Source organism: Anser anser (genome assembly GCF_964211835.1).
Source record: "Anser anser genome assembly, chromosome: 2".
In the NCBI taxonomy this organism is placed as follows: Eukaryota; Metazoa; Chordata; class Aves; order Anseriformes; family Anatidae; genus Anser; species Anser anser.
In genome coordinates, this window is record NC_139721.1 from 143858143 (window position 1) to 143876396 (window position 18254).

Sequence of the window (18254 nt, forward strand, 5' to 3'; positions counted from 1 at the left end):
GCTCTGTAACTTGATTAACATCTGCTTTTTTACAATACAAGTTTTTATTTACTTGGGTTATCTCAAGATCAGTGGAAGTTTATGATACTATTTAGCTATAACATTTTTTTCATTTGAAATTGGTATAAATAATTCCATAAACTGACATCAATGAGCTGAATGTATGATCAGTAGAACTCTTTGATCACAATTTTAGGGTAAGAAGGCGAAACAGGAAAACACACTGAAAAACAAAGGTTAGCTTGTGGTGGTGCCAATTCATGAAACACTGGACAGAAGTGTTAGTACTCCAGACTCTTTTGGTTGGGTATTTTATCCAACCTGAGTATCTTACTTAGTGTTAAATCAATGTATTCAAATGACTTAGGGGTCAAGAAATTCATCACTGTAAATATGGTGTTGGCACTGAACATGAGAATTGCTTTAACACAAAGGAAGCTTTTCAACTCTGAATTCTTTCTTTTCTTTGTAAAAACCAAAGGGAACAACTTGTACAAACATAGAAAGGATTAGCAGAAAATATTCCTCCCTTAAATAGAATTGGTACCTGGATCTTAAAATGTTAATAATTTTCTGTTTATCTAGCTAGCTATATATAGGTGCATACTGCTTACAGTAGATTCAAAATCTGTTTTTCCACATTATTGAAAAATTCTTCATTCTGTTTAAGATACTTTAAATCACTATTTTTACTCATTCAAAAATTATTCATATTATTATAATGATTATTCTGACTTCATACAGGCATAAATTATCTTTTAAATTATCTTTAAAATGACAGTGTAAACAATGTTTATCATCATAACTGTCTTTAAAAACAAGAACAATTTTAAAGAAAATCCATATAGTACTAAGTAACTTGCTGTATAAGAACCAAATTACTGAGGCATGAAGAACCTCTAGAGATCATTATTAGGGATTATGGACTACTTTGGCAAGCAACAGGCCAGGGGCATACTTGATTACTTGTCAAAACGGTCTGTAATCCCAATTAAGGCCTTCTCTTGAGAGCTGGCTGATACACGTCAAGGTTGTGGCCAAGGTTCTGCTGATGCTTAAAATCCTCCCTGTTTTATCTGGTGCGTGTTTTACTTTCAGATTTCAGTTGCGTATCTCACATGATTATAAAAGCAGTTAAAACTGAGCTAGCGAGGACAAAACAACTAGCTTCTTGTGTATATGCATTGAGTCCTTTTTTTTTTTTTTGTCTTTTTTTTTTGGTCATGCCTAGGTTTTCAATCAAATTGTCTTTTCTTTGGCTTTGTGGACTTACATTTCTTTACTTCTATTCACCATAGATTCAGTTTTATTTAAAATGATACTTGCACTGTTTTTCTTTTCTTTCTTTCTTTCTTTTTTAATTGATTAGACAACTGACCACATAAGGCATTGATCCATGAAAGCATTAGCAAGTATTAGTAAAATTTCCAAACGTGCCAAAGTCTTGCGGACTTCTTGGTTCCCGAATTTCTTTGATACATTTGAAAGTTTTACCATGTAGATATAAATTCAAACGTAACTAATCCACTTCAAATTATGCATATAGTTAAATTCATTTTGCTTGACTCTTAACTGTACAGTTTATATGCTGTGCAGTGTCTTTCTGGCTAAGAAAGTTTGACTTAGAGCAGTTTCTAACAAATACCTGCACACTGGGAGAGGAGAGAGTTTGGACACATCCTCCAGACTTCTGATCTAATCCATTTGGGCCTAAGTGAAGTTGTAAGCATACTTGTCAGACTCCTGTAGGTACTTTGCAGAGACTCTCTGTTGTTACTTATGTAGAGGAACATCTGTAGCGTTTCTCAGCTGCTGCATATAGTTGGTCATCAGTGAACCCTGCGTGACCAGGTAAAAATACGAAATTGAAATTCTCTGCACAGTGTGCTCTAATGAAGGACTGCAAGCTATACAGAATTTAAAATTCGATTTTAACTCCCCCTGCCTTTTTTTGGCTATGAGAGTATGCTAACTGGTGTTCCACTAAATTTAGTTATACATTTACTAGTATGTTCTTCAATTTTATAAATTTGAACTTTGTTAGCATAAACTGGAGTAAATCTGGTCCTGAGTATGATCTACTGAATGGAAAAATCTCTTTTCATCATGTCTGTCGACATTATGCGAATTTAAGTTTTAAAGTGCATTCTGTTGAGCTATGTGTGTTTAAAGCTGTATTTAATAGGCATCTTTTGGGCTTGATTCAGAGCTCAGTGAAGTCTAATGGGCTTTGGATCAGGTCCTTTGTGCACATTTCTTAATTGCTGGTGCCTCCTAGCAAAATGTTTTCATTTCCATGGTATCAAAAGCAAGTGTTACGTTAGAAACAAGTATATAAAATCAAATTCATGTCCTTTCACTGATTTGGAAAACAAATGCAGATTAATGCTATTGTTCTTTTTTGTTTAAAGCTGAAAATAGAAAAATATTAAACAAGGAAGAGGTTGAGAACTGCCTCATAAACCTTTTGGAAATTGATAACGATGGAGTTAAAGTTGCTGCTTCCCAAGCGATTTCTGCCATGTGTGAGGATTTATCTAGCAAACGTGCGTTTGGACTCCAGGGTAAGTAAGGTGGGAAGGAACGAACTGACAGTCTGTGCTTTTCCTTCTGTAAGGAACATGTTACAATTTTGCAGATTGTCGTGGTTTATTTGAAGGTTCATGTATACAACTGTTTGTTTTAAAGGGATTCCCCAGCTGGTAGAGTTGCTAAGCAGTAACAATGAAGAGGTAAAAGAAGCTGCAGTCATAGCATTAGCTAATTTGACAACAGCCAGTCCTAGTAATTCCAGGTGAGTCTGTAATAATTAAATGATTATTTAAAACACTAATCTGAACACAGGTGATAATGTTTTGATTTTTAATGAGTGCCTCATCTTGTCCTTATCATACAAGGATCTATTTCAATGTGTCTGTAAGCTCTTTTTGGTGCTTATGAGTCAGCTGGAATAGGTTGGTTCTCATTAGTGTTACAAGAGTTACACTATCTCCACTAACATTTGCTCTATCGGGGAAAGGTATGAAGCGGACGTAATGAAAGCAGAGGTACAAATCATGTTTTGAAGAGAACATATGAGGAAAATATGCCTCATAATCTAAGACATTCGATGTGGGATTTTTAAATATATGTATTTTTTGAAAATTCAAAATCAGCAAGGTATCCTTTAAAATTTGATGGTTCCTGCAGCTTTTTTTTTTTGACTGATTTGAGACATTTAATACTCATATTTTCTAAATATCAGCACCGTCCTTCTTTCTCTTTTTGTTTCCCAAGTAATAGAGAATACTCATAGTGCATTCTCTAAAAGAAAAGAAATGTAACTTCAGTATCCAGAGTAATTAGCAAAGGTTGGTTAGCTGACTGTAAGTTCCAAAATAATTGTACCAACTAAATTCTACTGTCAGTTGGAGAGTTCTGCTATCCCAACTCTATTAAAAGTTCTGTTCAAGGAAAAGAAACAGAGCAGTCTGACGTATATGAGCAATCACATGTAACTAACAAACCATAAAATAAAATTCCTTAAAAGTTTCCTGGAATATACTCAAGGAAGTTGTAATCCATTCACAAGCATTCTTTGAAGTGAAAAAGTAAAATAACTCACCAAATAAATTATTTGTTTCAATTTATTGATCCAGCTCTAATAGTCACCAGTATTCACTTAATGTTACCAGATGGAGCCATAATTTGACACAAGAGAATAATACTCTGTTCTCAGATTCTCATAGGAGATTTTTTTTTGTCTGATTTTCTGCTCTCCTCATGTGCATGACTCTCCATTTGGTGTCAGTGGGAGTCATACACACATAAAAAGAGCACAGTACTGGAGTCTAGGGGTCAGACTCTCAGCCCCGCTACAGCTGGTTTTCGTAGCGCAGCCCTTTGAGGTTTTGCATTGTGAAAAGGGAGTCTCTGGAGAGTTTTGAGTTGGTATAGCAGCTTATGCCAACTCATTCAGTTTCTTTTGCCAAGGAGATAGTCAGGACATTGTTTAGCTCAACTGCTAGAACAATTCTCTGAGACCTCAGGCAGGGAAATAGCTGTCTCTGTTCCTCCGAATTATAATGGAGGCCGTATTTGTTTTTTGCTAGACAGAGTCAGGAAATTGTAAAGGTGGCTTGCATATACTTCTCTGTCTTTGCAATCCAGCTCCAACTACAATATGGAAGCACAAGATAATCTAATCACAGGTCTTCTGCGAAAATCAGGAAGCAATAATTTACATTAAATATGTATATTGGATGAATGCCATGTGACTATATAATTACTTCAAAGCTTCATTTCTAAATCAAAACCATTAATAAGTCATAGATGGCTCCAAGTGTGACTAGGATCTACAAATGAATATATAGAATTGGACCCTCGGCTGATACAAATTGGTATAGTTCCAGCCCACTGACTGACTATCTGGCCCATATGTATTCTACATTTGTGTAATTAAGAAAAAAAAATTAGTTTGGAAAAAATGAATCCCAGATTGAGTTACCATAATCATATTTCATTTTGGAGTATTTTGTGTGTATGCCTTGTAAACCACTGAAAATAAGTGTATATATAATGAAGATGCTGATATACTTTTATAATGATGTGACCTTGCTGTGTAATTATGTTGACAATATTCTGGTCCCAAATGGGACTAATGAGACTAGTGCCCTTTTATTGGCTATGTATTAGATTCTTGTTATAAACCCTCCAAGAATATTAAATCATAAAGTTAGTAGTATGAGGAAGGCCTTATATGGCAAGAACAAGAAAATGGCTATAGTAGAGGGGAAGACTTATTTACTATAAATATGTTTTCACTATTTACCAGCCAGCCAGAACACAAAATTCAATCTTGTTGAACTCATATGTGTTCTGCAATATTTCATTTTGTGCCTGTTTTTGCATGTGTTATATTGATTGAAGGATGAGTAGCTTGCCCTTTCATTGTGCACAGTATATATTACAGAATGTAAACGGGACAAAACTGCTATTTTTGCTGGAGATTTGTTGTTCTTAGGAATATTTGATCAAGTAATGTTGCTTGCTTTTCATATAATATGGAAGAAAATACAGGTTAAAAGAAACGTGTAATTAAGGCTCCCAGAACAGCCAGTTCATTAGGATAAAGTCTTCCATTGATTAATAACACAAGAACAGCACAGGCAATGGGCAATACTGCCCCCCACTAACGTATATTGACCTTGACCTCTAGGTGCTTCCCCACAGCAATGAAAGGCTAGTTCTGTACCCTTGCCCAATCAATCCTTTGTTTCTCAACTGAGACAGCTAATAAAGGTGTCAAATATGGTGGAGGTTTTGTAATTAGAACACCTGTTCACAATGTACGGGACAGAGACCAGCTTGTCATTTCACACCAGTCCCCAAGCAACTGTTATTTGGCAAAAGTAAATAAATTAATCAATGACTCCAGCCCTCGCAGTATTTTAACTAAAGGTCTAGAGCAGAAGAGAATATGAATCCAATACCAACAATTTGAGTTTTCAGGTTTACTGGAAAACATGGATTTTCTATATGATCTCTACCAGAATACATAAAAATTACTGCAAATAACTTTTAAAATATTCAATCATTTAAGCTTTTGTTGCATAACTGATGTGGTCATGCTTCAGCAGCACATAGAAAAAAATATAGTAGTAAAATACCCCCTGATGATGCTTTTATTTGAATTTTATCATAAAGTATGAGAGAATTGAAGTTGTTCTGTATACTGATAATAAAGTGTTAACCTGAAAATACTTGGGTAAATAAAAATAAAATTGTGAAGTATGCTGCAGTTTAGAATCCTGTGTACTTATTCTAACGGATGGTAAAGAAATGGTTTGGGGATGTTACTATGCACATAGCTCCGAGGCCATCCTTCAGATATGTGCTAGAATTTGTTTCTGTTTGCCTGCTTCTGGGAAGAAAAGAATTATATTCAGCTAGGTATTTGCATCCACTTTACATTTTTTAAATCCAGAACACTAACTTGCATTGTTGAAAACTGTATACAGTTATTTGGATGGCTGAATGCCATTTTATAGTCTATGAAATCTGTCCATTTTTGATATGTCCAGGCATCAGGAAATGTAGGCACAGTCACTCCAGTAATGTGCATTATGCACAAATTGAAGAATTAAATAAAGAAACAGCAGTGCCATCTATTGGACAGAAAAACAAGTTGTTCTCTGTTACGCAACTAGCTACAGAACAAATGTTTTACTTTTTCCTCTGCCGATATTTTCCTGTTTAAAGTATAACCAATTATTTTTGCTCACCGTGTATTTGGGGTAAGCTAATCGTGTTAAATATAAATATGATGTTGGTTAGAAGTAACACATAGAAATAAGATCTCAAATATACTAGTTAGGCATTAGTTAATTTGGCCAACCATTTTCTTCAGTATGTCTTAGCACAAATGCCATTTCTAGTACCTGGCTTCATAAATTTGGCAGTGTCTGAATTGTGGGCATCTACTGGAGTTACCCCTAAAGAAAAACATATGAAAATTTGCAGCTTTATAATGAACATGAAAATTAATTATCAGCCTCAATAATATTTGTCTTAAATTGCTTATTTTAAGTGCAAAATTGATAGCATTCAGCTAGTTTGGTCTAGGGGAAGAAGGAAAGGGATGAATTTTGTTCATCTGTACTCAGTACTGCAGGAAATTGTGGTACCCGACAGACTGACGATCTGACAGAATATTTCTCCTGGGGTTTATAATTAGTGTCATGTTACATATTTCTAAGAATCCTATCCGGACTCAAGATAATAAAATATCATCCCAAAAATTGCAAAGTCAGCAAGCTTGATGTTTCTTAATTTTCTAATTCTTGAATTCTTCAGAGGAATCTCTGGACCTGTTTACAGCAGGAAAATTATGTCCGTATAGGCATTTATAGGCATTATTATAGCATCTGAATGTGTGCTTTGTGAGATGTATGAAGATTTCCAGGATTTGGAGTAGGCTTGGAACAGGAACATAGGTTGGGAACTCATTGCTTAGGGGCAGTGCCCAGTAAGGAGAAAATGAGTTTCTCCCTTGATTTCAGTGGGTTTTGCATCTATTCCAAACTGAAATTCCTATCCTGATCTAATGACCCAAAATACATCCTTAGTCTCTTATGAGCGGATAGGGCTCACCTGTAGTGAGAGTCTCTCACCTTGTTAGAGGGAGATTTTCATTATCCACAAGAGATTTTTTATTATTTTTGAGAAGGGTCTGGCTGTCAAGGACTAAATGTAAAGACTGTCCAGTTTCCTTACATTTCAGATGTTGATATTATCATTAAAAAGTAATGATTATTACTGTTAAGTAGTAATATCATTAGGCAGTAATCTTGCCTATTAGAAAATGGAAAACTTAATTATCAATTTTCTTTTTCAAGACTGTCATTGGAACCTAATTAACAAAAGTGGATGAAAATTGAAGAGTCAGTATTTCATGAATGTGTTAATTTATGAGAATATATAAAATTTCTAGCATGTGAGTGTTAAATTTAAAAACAGAAATAGATAATAATCCATAATAGAGGTTTTGTCTTTTTTATGGTTCAACGTAAGTTTGTGTTCCTGAAGGAGGAAATCAACAATGGAATTCCTCTTAACTGTATTGAATAAAGGTAATATGTTTTAATACTGACCCCTAGTGACAGAATTACATTTTTGAGCTACTAATGAAAAGGGATTTTGTTGGGTTTTGTGGTTTGCGTTGTTGTTTTTACATTAGCACCCGTTCTGCAGAGCCCTATACAAATACATCCAGTTAACTCATGCCATGAATAGATTCCTGGTTTGACTTTCTCTTACCATATATCCATAGTGTGATAGGTACTTTCTAAACAGAAAAGACAGCATGGTCATTACCCAAGATCTCACAAGCTTCTCCTTACAAGCTACGTACTGACTTGATTGAAAACTGCAAGTGTTTTATGGTAGATTTCTCCCTTAGCATAAAAGCTGAATCAATGCCTGATGCTGCGATGTCATGCAGAAACGCATCAGATGACTGATGCACAACTTGTGGATAGTACCCTAAATCATCCCCCGCTGACAGGTGTTTCACTCAGCCAGCTGCTGTTCTCTCGTAGATTTGTGAAGGTGTGGGTATATGTGTAACGTTCCTCTGAAGACTCAGACACTGCATTTTGTTCCTGGCACGACTCTTGTTTTATTTTTAACTGTGTTGCTATCAGGGGTTATATTGAAAACAGAGACCAATGTGGAGTGTTCGTCTCTAACACAAATCTCATGTCACATCATCCTGAGGCTTACGAGGTATCGGTTTCAGATAGTAAATAGAACACTTCTAAATTGCAGTAACTAAATAGAAGTTCTACCTTGTGGAATAGAACAAAATCTTTGAGGCTGTTTATATTCTTCTACCCTCAAAGCCTTGCAATGTGATCCATTTTGTCTTAGCTGCGGAAGTTTGGAGTTTCCTTCAGAGCATGTGTGTTTTCACCTGTAACTTCACAGGGTAGATTTCTGTGGGATCAAATGAGACTGGATCCCTCCTGGATGGAGACTCCTAAGCCTAGGGAAAACAAACCAAAACAAAACAAAAAAAAAACAACCTATGTTTTATGATGTGGTGCAAGTATGCTGATTTCTCTTGAGTGTGTACCCCTACGATGACATTCAGTAGTACACACTGAGATGAATTATACTTTTTATGAATTAAAGGTGACAAGGGTTATCTTACATTTGAGTACATTTCTGGAAAGTCTACTGATGGTTTTGCATACACATTTTCTTTGTAGCTGTTTATATATTACAAATCTAATTAAATACGAATTATTAAAGTATATGTTTTAACTTATTTTAGTCTAGTGTGAAATCATGGAATCGAGGATCAATCAAGGAAGTAGCAGGTCTGATCATGCAAACTTCTGTGTTGCTGTGAATTTAACCTGTGCACTGACTGTGGCATGTTATCTAATGCCCCTGTAATGTTTCAAATCCAAATTAGGTATACTGGAGTTTTGGAAGTGAGATCTTAATAACTCTGTCAGCTGAATTCAACAACAGACTTTAGAAAATATCGGTGTCTCTCTCAATGAGAGTCAGATATCACAGCCTCTGCTAGCCCAGGCAGTTTAAGGTTTGATTGCTTCCAGACCATGAGGTTTATTGAGTTTTAGGTTTGTTGATATTTTAACAAGGTACTTGCCATTAAAACATAGGAATGGAGGGCTCTGTTCCTGAAATGAAAAATGAATATTGTTTGCTGATATAATCAATATTTTCATTGTAGTACAAAGGGTCCCCAAATTGTAGATAAGATTCCCATGTGCTAGATTCTCTTACTTGGAATAAACATACTGACATTAGTTTCCCTTGAATAGTGAAGAAAGCAGAAGTAATGATAGTCATTAAATAAAATAAGAGTGACTATATAAAACAGTCGACTGCTTTTGAAAATATCTAAATTGCAAAGTGAAATTTTTGGTAAATGCAGAAGACATTTACTGTATGTGATTATTCTGATGGCATAAGAAGGTAAATAAAGAATTAACAAACTAATATGTTTAAGGAACAAAAAGGAATGTATTTCTTGAGTTTTTTTCAACTTCTGGTTGTCATGTTCTTTTTCAGCCTCTGAAGTTGCTTTACAGTCAGAAATTATGTAATAGAGCTGGATCAAAAATGTCTTGTGTGAAAAAGAAGTCATGCGATTTAACACAGAGTTGATTTAAAAAAATGTGTGTGTAATTAGATGCATAATTCTTATGCATAATTTACATGCAATTATGTATGAAAATGAGATATGCACATGCATAAATGGCTAGCTAAGCACCTCACACACAATCACAGTAATTTTGCACAGAAATTAAACATGCAGTTGCAAATGTATTCGGAAAATGAAGTCCATAAGGAGTCCAATGGCTTTTGTGAGGAGGAAAAATTTAATTCTTTTCTGAGCAAAAATTCTATTAAATCCTTCTTCAGTCAAGAAAGGGGGAAAGGAATAGAACAGAATCAAAAATAAAATTTAGTAGAAACCAATTTATGTTCAATAGTGGTAGAAGGAGCAGACATGAACACACTTTATCGTTTTTATGACTTGTCAATCTCACAAGTGTTAATTAAGCACAACCCAGAGCAAACAGTGATGTGAAGCTGCACCACATCTCTTCCCCTCTGTCTCTGCTCCATGTGAGGTTGCCTACTTTAGGGTTTGGAGGGGCGGTCTTGGTGGTTTCTGTCGGTTCTTTGAACATTATTCTCTCTCCGTTATGCTGAACCTTCTCTTCAGGAAGAAAAGCTGGCTGACCCGTCCCTGTGCACTGAGGAAGTCAATAATCTGTTACCTTTCTTGCCATGGCTGGGAGGCTTAATCGGGGAGCAGAGCTATTAGGCTTGATGTGATGCTAACAAAGAGGTGGTTCTTGCCCCAGAGAGCTTGCTGTCCTAAAAAAATCTGGAGTTTTAGTCTGATTTTTACTGGTTGTTTACACAACCCTCTACCAATGCCTGAGCTTTCCTATTGCACCCCAGACAATTAAAACAATGAAATATTCAGTTAAGTGAAATTAATATGCATCTACAGCTTAACTGTTTAAAAACAGTTTGTATTGTGAACCTTTTGGTAACAATATTATTGTCTACTTTGAATTTAATTTTGCAGTAAAAACAGTGAACAAAACATTTGCTTTTCTCAAACTCTCAGCATTTATTCTTTGAGTCCTGAGAGATCTTTTAGAGAATTTTCAAGTAAATATATTAATAACTCATGCTATGATGTATATTAAAAATAATCATTTAAGTTAAATTTTTAGTATCTGAGTATATAATGTTTGCCTTTCCAATACCATGTGAGAAAAATATTTTAGCTATTCTTGTATGTAGTCATTTGAAACAATCCAAATGTAATCAGAATTGTACTGTACACCCTGGTTCAGGTTAATGCCTAACCCTGTTAGGTTAGGCACCCTAATGATCATAACCATGTATTTCTGTATCATAACATTCAAATTATTTTAACTTTAATTTAACCCTAGACCTATCTTGTCTGGGTTTCTTGTTTGCGATTCAGATAGTCACCTTCCACTTTTCAAAGAAACTGATGTTGCAAATGCGACATCCTTTTTTTTTCCCTTGTCACTGTCTTCTTTTCTTTTCCATGATTAGGAAATGTGATGTATTTTGGGTCTCTACACCATGCGGAAGAAAAAAAAAACAAAACTGAGGATTTATATAATTTACTCTTTTTCACATCAGAAAGAATTCCATTGGTATAGTAGAATACTTTCTATATAATTTATATAATAAGCACATTTATTTTTTTCAGCTGAACCATTGCTCACTTCATCCTTTGAAGATGTAGTCCTGTACTGGTAGCACTGATGAAGTGCGCCGTGCCAGCAGGATCTGTGTGAAGCAGAAGGAATGTGTTTTGCGGGCAGGGAGAGGCTACCACTACCTATGTTAGGCAAAGCCAGTGCTGGTAGAAGCTTCTTGCTCTGACTTTTCTTTCCTTGTAATAAAAAAACTACACAGTGCGTAACTGCCAAGATGGAAGGGAACAACCTCCATACTTTGGTCTTAATGTTGTAGTGTTTCAGCACCTTAAAAACTTATTTATGTTAATTTGTTCGGTTCCCTTTGGAGGTCAGGCACTGCTGTCTCTTTAGCAGCTGGAGCTCCGTGGCCATGGGTGGCGGTGACCCAGTGTTTCCCTCAGGTGTTCCAGCCTCTCTTTAAATCATATCGCCAAAGGTATTGGTTACTTTCCCATCTTATTACCTGCTGTTGTCACTTCTAACAGGAATTCTTGTTGCCGTGTGATCCACTGTGCTACTTGATTAAACTGCAGCCACGAAGCTGTGATTCAGAATGAATCTGCGCGGAGGTAGAATGCAGGATTGAAATAAATATGTATGATCTTCGGAAGCAGTGCTTCTCAATCTTTCTGAAGTTGAGTGGCACTTGAGAAAATTGGCTGTGCTCTGTACCTCGCTGAGGTCAGCTCTGAACGCGCAAGGGGCTGGCACCTTGCTCTTTTGTTAAGTACCTGTGTACTCGCGGGCTTTATGCAGATTGTAGTAAATCTGCTTCTAATGTGATCGGCTGCACGGCCCCATTCTGGGTGTCATCCTGGAAGCAGTGTGATAGGCACTGCGTGCTCAGTAGGATTTCCTGTGGGAGAATCCATGTGCTCTTGGGTGTGGTGCAGGAATAGTAGGTTGAGCCTTTGGAGGAGTGCTGGATGTGTTACACCTGTGAGATGTAAGGCTGCAATTCATGAGCAGCGCCTCTGTCCCATGCATCCTGGAAGTACTGCAATTTCTGTGCATCCGCCGTACAGGAAAAACTGTTTGTTCGCTTGTTTTCTGGATAAGGTATGCGTGTATATACTGTGCAATGCTGTAAGTACGATAGCTTATGGCTGCGTGCATGTATGGTGAGTCTCTCCATCACTTTGCTGGTGCATACATCATGTCACTGATACACATGCTCCAAATGTGATATTTTCCTGAAAACCTGTGGTCCATGTGCTGTATAGCTGATCCTTACATGCAATCATGTACAGGATTTCTTCATATAAAGCAGCCTGGATAGAGCTGCAGAACTACTGGAGCTGGAAATCTGGATAAAATATTTTGGGGGAAGAAAAGACAATACGTAATAACAGGAAAAACTAGAAATGCTGTGGCCTTACCTAAGTAAAAAAATGTGTATTTTCAGCTCTTCTTATCTGGTCAATTAGGGAACGAGAGGGAGGGCACCCAGATAAGCGGCAATCCAGCTAACTATGAATGCTCTGAGGAGTGCAGAGCGCATCTGAAAACGTGGGATTCGCTTCTGACCAGATCCTGAAGTGCTTGCATTAAAGTTACTGGTGCTCCAGGAGGATTAGTTAGCCAACACCAGACTGGCCATATACCTTTATGCTGCACCCCAGCTAATAATCCTACTCACTGTCAGTCCCTGGATTTCTGCTTTTTGCATATTTTTCAAACTGGGTACTGCCACTTGCCTGACAGCCTTCCTTACACACGCCCTCGAGCCCTGCCTGCAGCTGCCACCACCTTGTAGCCAAGGCTCAGAGATCAGCCCGACAAACCCTGCTGATCTGTACTGATTCATTCCAGGTCTGTGCAGGAGTATTTGCATCCCCCCTCTCTGCAAGCGTGGTTTGGAGATACTCACCCTAAGATCAGTTCACAGTAAGATCTGCATTATGTTGCCATGTAATGCGATTATATGGCAGGGCTTGCCATGTATTCTGCTTTGTATCTCCTTTGCAGAAGTGAGTGACCATCAGCATCCCTGAGGTGTTTTTGTTTTACCAATGCTTTGACGGTCTTTGAGAGTGTAACTGTTTCTTGCTTATGCTATACTTTTAAGCTTGTGTTTACTTTGTAATTGTAAAATTTACCAAAAGATTAATTAGATTTTTGGTAAGAGGCTGTTCCAGTAAAAGTACGATTTTTCACATCCAGATTTCTCCTCTTAATGTGTTGCCAGGAAGTCAGCAAAGCTTATAAAGACTGCGTGCTCTTCTGTGCTTCAAGTGCTCAGATATGCTTGGATAGAGGTGGGAGAGTTTGTTAAGTTTTTGATATAGAAGAAATGAACTAAAGAGGTGGTATAAAAAAAGCAGTTGCAAGGAAAATTCAAATTGCCATCTGTGCATTTCCTTTGCTAACAATATTGCCAACTTTTGTTTAACAAACAGATGAGCCCAATGTAAAATTACTAAGAGCAGACAGTAAATTCAACATATGCCTCAAATCATTTGATCAAATTTTATATACAAACCCAGAAGGAAGACAATTCAATTTTTGTAGCATGCTGGTTTATAGTGACATTGGAAAAAATACCCCTGAAATGAACGTAAGATGATATAGATGTAAGATGACACAGACAAAGAAGTAAGTGCCTTTTCTTTAGCAGAAAGCAAAGCCTTGGCAAGAAGGTTAACAAGAGTCTGAATTTATGGAATATCTTACAGTGTTTGAAGAAAGTAAACTCTATTTGTATCAGTAGTCTCTCTTGCCTATGGCAGGGAATCCAAGGAATACATAATGAGGTGGTAACAGGAGCGTGTGCCTGTTCAGCATGGGAGATGCAGATTTGTCAGAGCATGCTAGTTTCCCCTCAGTCAAATCTGGGTTCTCTCTTCAGGCTCTGCATCAGTTGTAGTCAAGAATTTACTGTCATTATAAGCCACGCCACCAGCTGCTTTCGAATATAGTCTTTATCCTGGGTATTAAATATGAAGTTGATTTTCTTTTTTTAAAACAAGGCACCATTCAGGTGGCTGCCAGAAGCAGAATATCAGTGTAAAGATGAGGTGCTTATAGGCCAGTTCCCTCTGCTGGGCTGAGCTGTAGCCACACATGACAATTAGTTCTGCAGCACAGCACATTTAAGTCCTCCAGACGTGTCTTCCAGTAGTGCAGCTGCCTGCACCTTCTGCTGCCTCCTGCCTAAAGGTACCACTTCCTCACTACTGCTGCTTCAACCTGGCTCTTCTCTAACCTAGCTCTATGAAGGGGTCCTTACAAAAAAAACCAGCATTCTTCCCCCTGTTTTATTTGCTGCTTAAAATGTGGCTGCGAAAGCAGCCTTCAGCCACGGGCCTCTGTGGTCATCTGGGAGCAGAGGGAATATTTCAGTTGGGTCTCCTGGTGATGTGGAACCACAGTCATAGCCAGCCCTCAGCTTGGTGCTAACGTGTCTGCTGTACTCCTGTCTAAATCAGCTTGTATAAAGCCAGCTCAGTAATTTCTACATTGCACTGAACTGCACCACGTAGACCTACTCAGTATGAGTGGCAGAAGCTTGCTATGCTGTGTTTATGCCACCCACACATCCTACCCTGGAAATTTAAGGACACACCAAAAAGAACAGCAATGTGATACTCTGTGCACTAAAATCCTCATTAGAAAATGTGCTAGAATTGTGATAAGGAAGGCTGGTAAGACTCTGAAGAGGCATTTGGCTGGAACTAAAGATAGAGAATTTCAACATCTTTGAAAAGATGCAAGATTTATTTCCTTTATTCAAAACCTCAGAAAGAATCCATGTCCTGATAAGTTAAAGAATCCATAAGTGTGTGACTTGGTTTGCCTGCCTAGGTTGTGCCTCTTGAGCTTCACACTATGGGTCAGATCTAGGGAAGGCGTCAGAAGGAGGGCTTTCACAATTCAGTTTTTAGTTTCAATTTCAGATTGTAATTTAGATATAAACATCACTCTTTCAATTTATTGCAGGTAAGCAAAAATTTAAGTTCTTCTTGACACGTAAGGCTAATTTAGTTGGTACACGTAACACAATAAGAGGAAAAAACGGTCCTAAAATAACCAACATCTTTTTCTTCTTTATTTTACTAGTGCTGTTGCTGAGGCGGAAGGAATTGAGCCACTAGTAAAAACCTTGAACGCTCAGAGGGATGGAGCCGTTGCTAATGCTGCTGCAGTGCTGACAAACATGGCCACGCAGGAACCCTTACGCCTAAGCGTTCAGAGCCACGGGGCCATGAGTGCACTCACGGAGCCGCTGCGCTCGACCAGCAGCCCAGTGCAAAGCAGAGCAGCGCTCGCCGTGGCTGCCTTGGGTTGTGATGCTGATGCCAGAGCTGAGGTAAAACTCCTCTTCAAGGCCATGGTTGTTTATAACAGTTCTGAATCCTGAGGTTTGTGTCGTACTTACCAAGCTTGCATAAATTCATGCCATACAGCTTTCCAGTGGAGCTTCAGCCATGGCTATATTTTAATCTATGAGCATTAAACATTAAGGTTTCTTTCAGCTGCAACTGCCGGCTGTATTTTGAAGATGAGAAGTTCTCTTTACTCTCTCTCAGTGTTTTATTGCTGTCCGCTTTCAAGGCCCAAATGGCAATGCCTGACTTTGATTTATGAGATACTGGATGCGCGTGAAGTAAATGTAATACAAACAAAATTCAAAATATAATTAATCCCTTGATCAGTAGCATCCAGCAAGTTGAACTTTTCACTGTTTATCAGTGGTCATATTATTTTCTTTTCATAAATAAGGATGGTGCTGTGTGCATTCATAGATCATAAGCTAGAGATTTCTCAAGGGTCAAAGCCGTTAATTAGGACATGAATAAAGGGCATAAATAATCAATCTACCTCTTTCACTGTTCTTAAAATGTTTTTCTCTTCAGAAATCCAAATGAGCAATATTTCCTCCAGCATGTATAGGAAAGATACTGTAGCACACAAGAGAATAGGATGTTAATCAGATTGTCATGCGCACAATACAATACAAATTCAAATATTTTGTGATGTAAATTAGTTGCTAGGAGGCAGCAGAATGCAGAAAAGAGCTGGATAACTCTCCATGGCAGTCTTGGGTTGCACAGTCTTTTCAGTTTCTGCACCTCAACCTAATAACTGAAAAGCAAGCCAGAGCCAGAAGAGATGTGTCTTGAACCACTCCGAAGCTCTCTTCAGCTCCAGCCTGCACAAAGTTCACAGAAGCAGAGAATCCCCATAAATGTCTTTCTGCCAGCCCAACCTCGCTTGTCTACAAGGCTTGAGTGCTTTGGATGGAGAATTTCATAGGCTCTTCTTGCTGGGATGGAATAGATGAGTTGTGTCAGCAGCAATGTCTTCGTGTTTTTATAGTTACGAAATGCAGGTGGACTGGGACCACTTGTTGACCTGCTGCATTCCAAAAACGAAGAAGTCAGAAGAAATGCCTGTTGGGCTGTTATGGTCTGTGCAAGTGATGAACTCACCGCTGTCGAACTGTGCAGGCTAGGGTGAGTAGAAATAGTATCAAGGGACAGAGGGAAGATTTTAATGAGAAAACTCTGTTAAGTTGGTCTTTATGCATTTATAGCAGAACAACAAAGTTAAGCTATGCTTTTTGGTAAGCAGAAACTACTTTTGTTCTACTGATGTTACAGGTGAAACGGCACTGATTTAAAGTAAGAGGAATCTTAAGAAAAAATGCAAGTCTGAAGAAAGAACCATCTGGAATTATAAGAATGTTTATTGTTCCTGTAACTGAGTTAGGCTTTATATCAAAGATGTGCTTATATCCGTCAAAATTAGGGACTACAAGTGCCTCATATATATGAAATGGGAATTAAGGTTTCAGGCTAAGTTCAGTGCACAGCGAATTGTACTCACTACGTGAGGGCTAAATTTTGTTTGTGAGCACTGGTTAGCTGCTGGCTTGCTGAACTGTCATGTAAAAGAGAATATGTTATATTCCTTCTTAGAAACTCCAATATATTCCATATATTGGAATATATTCAATATATTAATATCTGAATTAGAAAAGCTGTTTTAGCTGTAAGAATTGTCACAGGTCTCTTATACAGGGTGACTCTTTTATTGTTAAATATATGTAATTGCCCTGCTCCCTCTGCTGGACACTCCTCTGGTTACGGCACAGATCCTTGCAACCCATCCATCAGGGAATTCTGCATTCACCTTAAAAATGCAGGTTTGGAGGGGACCTCAAAGGGGATATTCTCTGTGTGCCCCCTGTAACTGAGTCAGGTGCACCGGCATATTTTTGCTCGTTCAGTGTGACTGTAAATACCAATTGTGAAGGGGTTTCACAACTTCCTGAGGTAACCTGTTTGGGTGCTGAAGTATCCTTACAATTAGAAAGGTTTTTCAAATTCTGAATGTCCCTTACGGTAATTCCATCCAATTGCATCTTGTCCTAATTTCAGTGGGATTGAATAGCCACCTTTTTATAGCAGTTTGTTTGCTTTTTTAACTTACTGAATTTTCTCATGTTCCATGGCCCTTTCTCAATTTCCTTTTCATGACAAAGTAAAAACATTGAACGTTGTTTTGAAATCTGGTATCATTTTGTCACACATCTCTGAATTTCCCTCATTTATTTATGCCATGTTGAAGTGCTGTCTCCCAGCCTGGATGAGGTACTTCAGCTGAGGTCATACCACCATCAAATAAAACTCAGTAATTATTTTCCCTATCTTGCGTAGAGCACTGTTCTTATTTAATCCTTTCTTTGTGACAGTATCAGAGTAGGACTCTAATTTATGTGTCCTTCCAGTTTGACAGCATATTATTGATAATAATACATTAAGCATAGTTTTTCAACCAGTCAGGCACTACTTCATGTTATTTTCATGTAGATCATATTTCCCTGACTTGCTCATGAGTATTCAAACAGGAATATTTGAAAAGACTTATTAAAGTCAAAACATATCTCAAAGTCAAGACATATCTTGCATCTACGTCTTGTGCCTATACATTGAGTCAGTTACCCCGTCACAGAAAGGATTAGATTGACTTTACATG

The 18254-nt window shown here is 37.6% G+C and overlaps 1 protein-coding gene across 10 annotated transcripts in view; it reads left to right on the forward strand.

The window, feature by feature from the left end:
* ARMC3 (armadillo repeat containing 3) overlaps nucleotides 1-18254 on the forward strand; it is a 63575-nt gene that overhangs the window by 30501 nt on the left and 14820 nt on the right. For all 10 annotated transcript variants that reach the window (XM_083827600.1, XM_083827602.1, XM_083827603.1 and 7 more), the window contains 4 exons: nucleotides 2412-2564; nucleotides 2689-2794; nucleotides 15333-15582; nucleotides 16593-16729. In XM_083827600.1, coding sequence (XP_083683726.1) covers nucleotides 2412-2564; nucleotides 2689-2794; nucleotides 15333-15582; nucleotides 16593-16729 — 646 coding nt within the window. The remainder of the gene's footprint in view (nucleotides 1-2411; nucleotides 2565-2688; nucleotides 2795-15332; nucleotides 15583-16592; nucleotides 16730-18254) is intronic.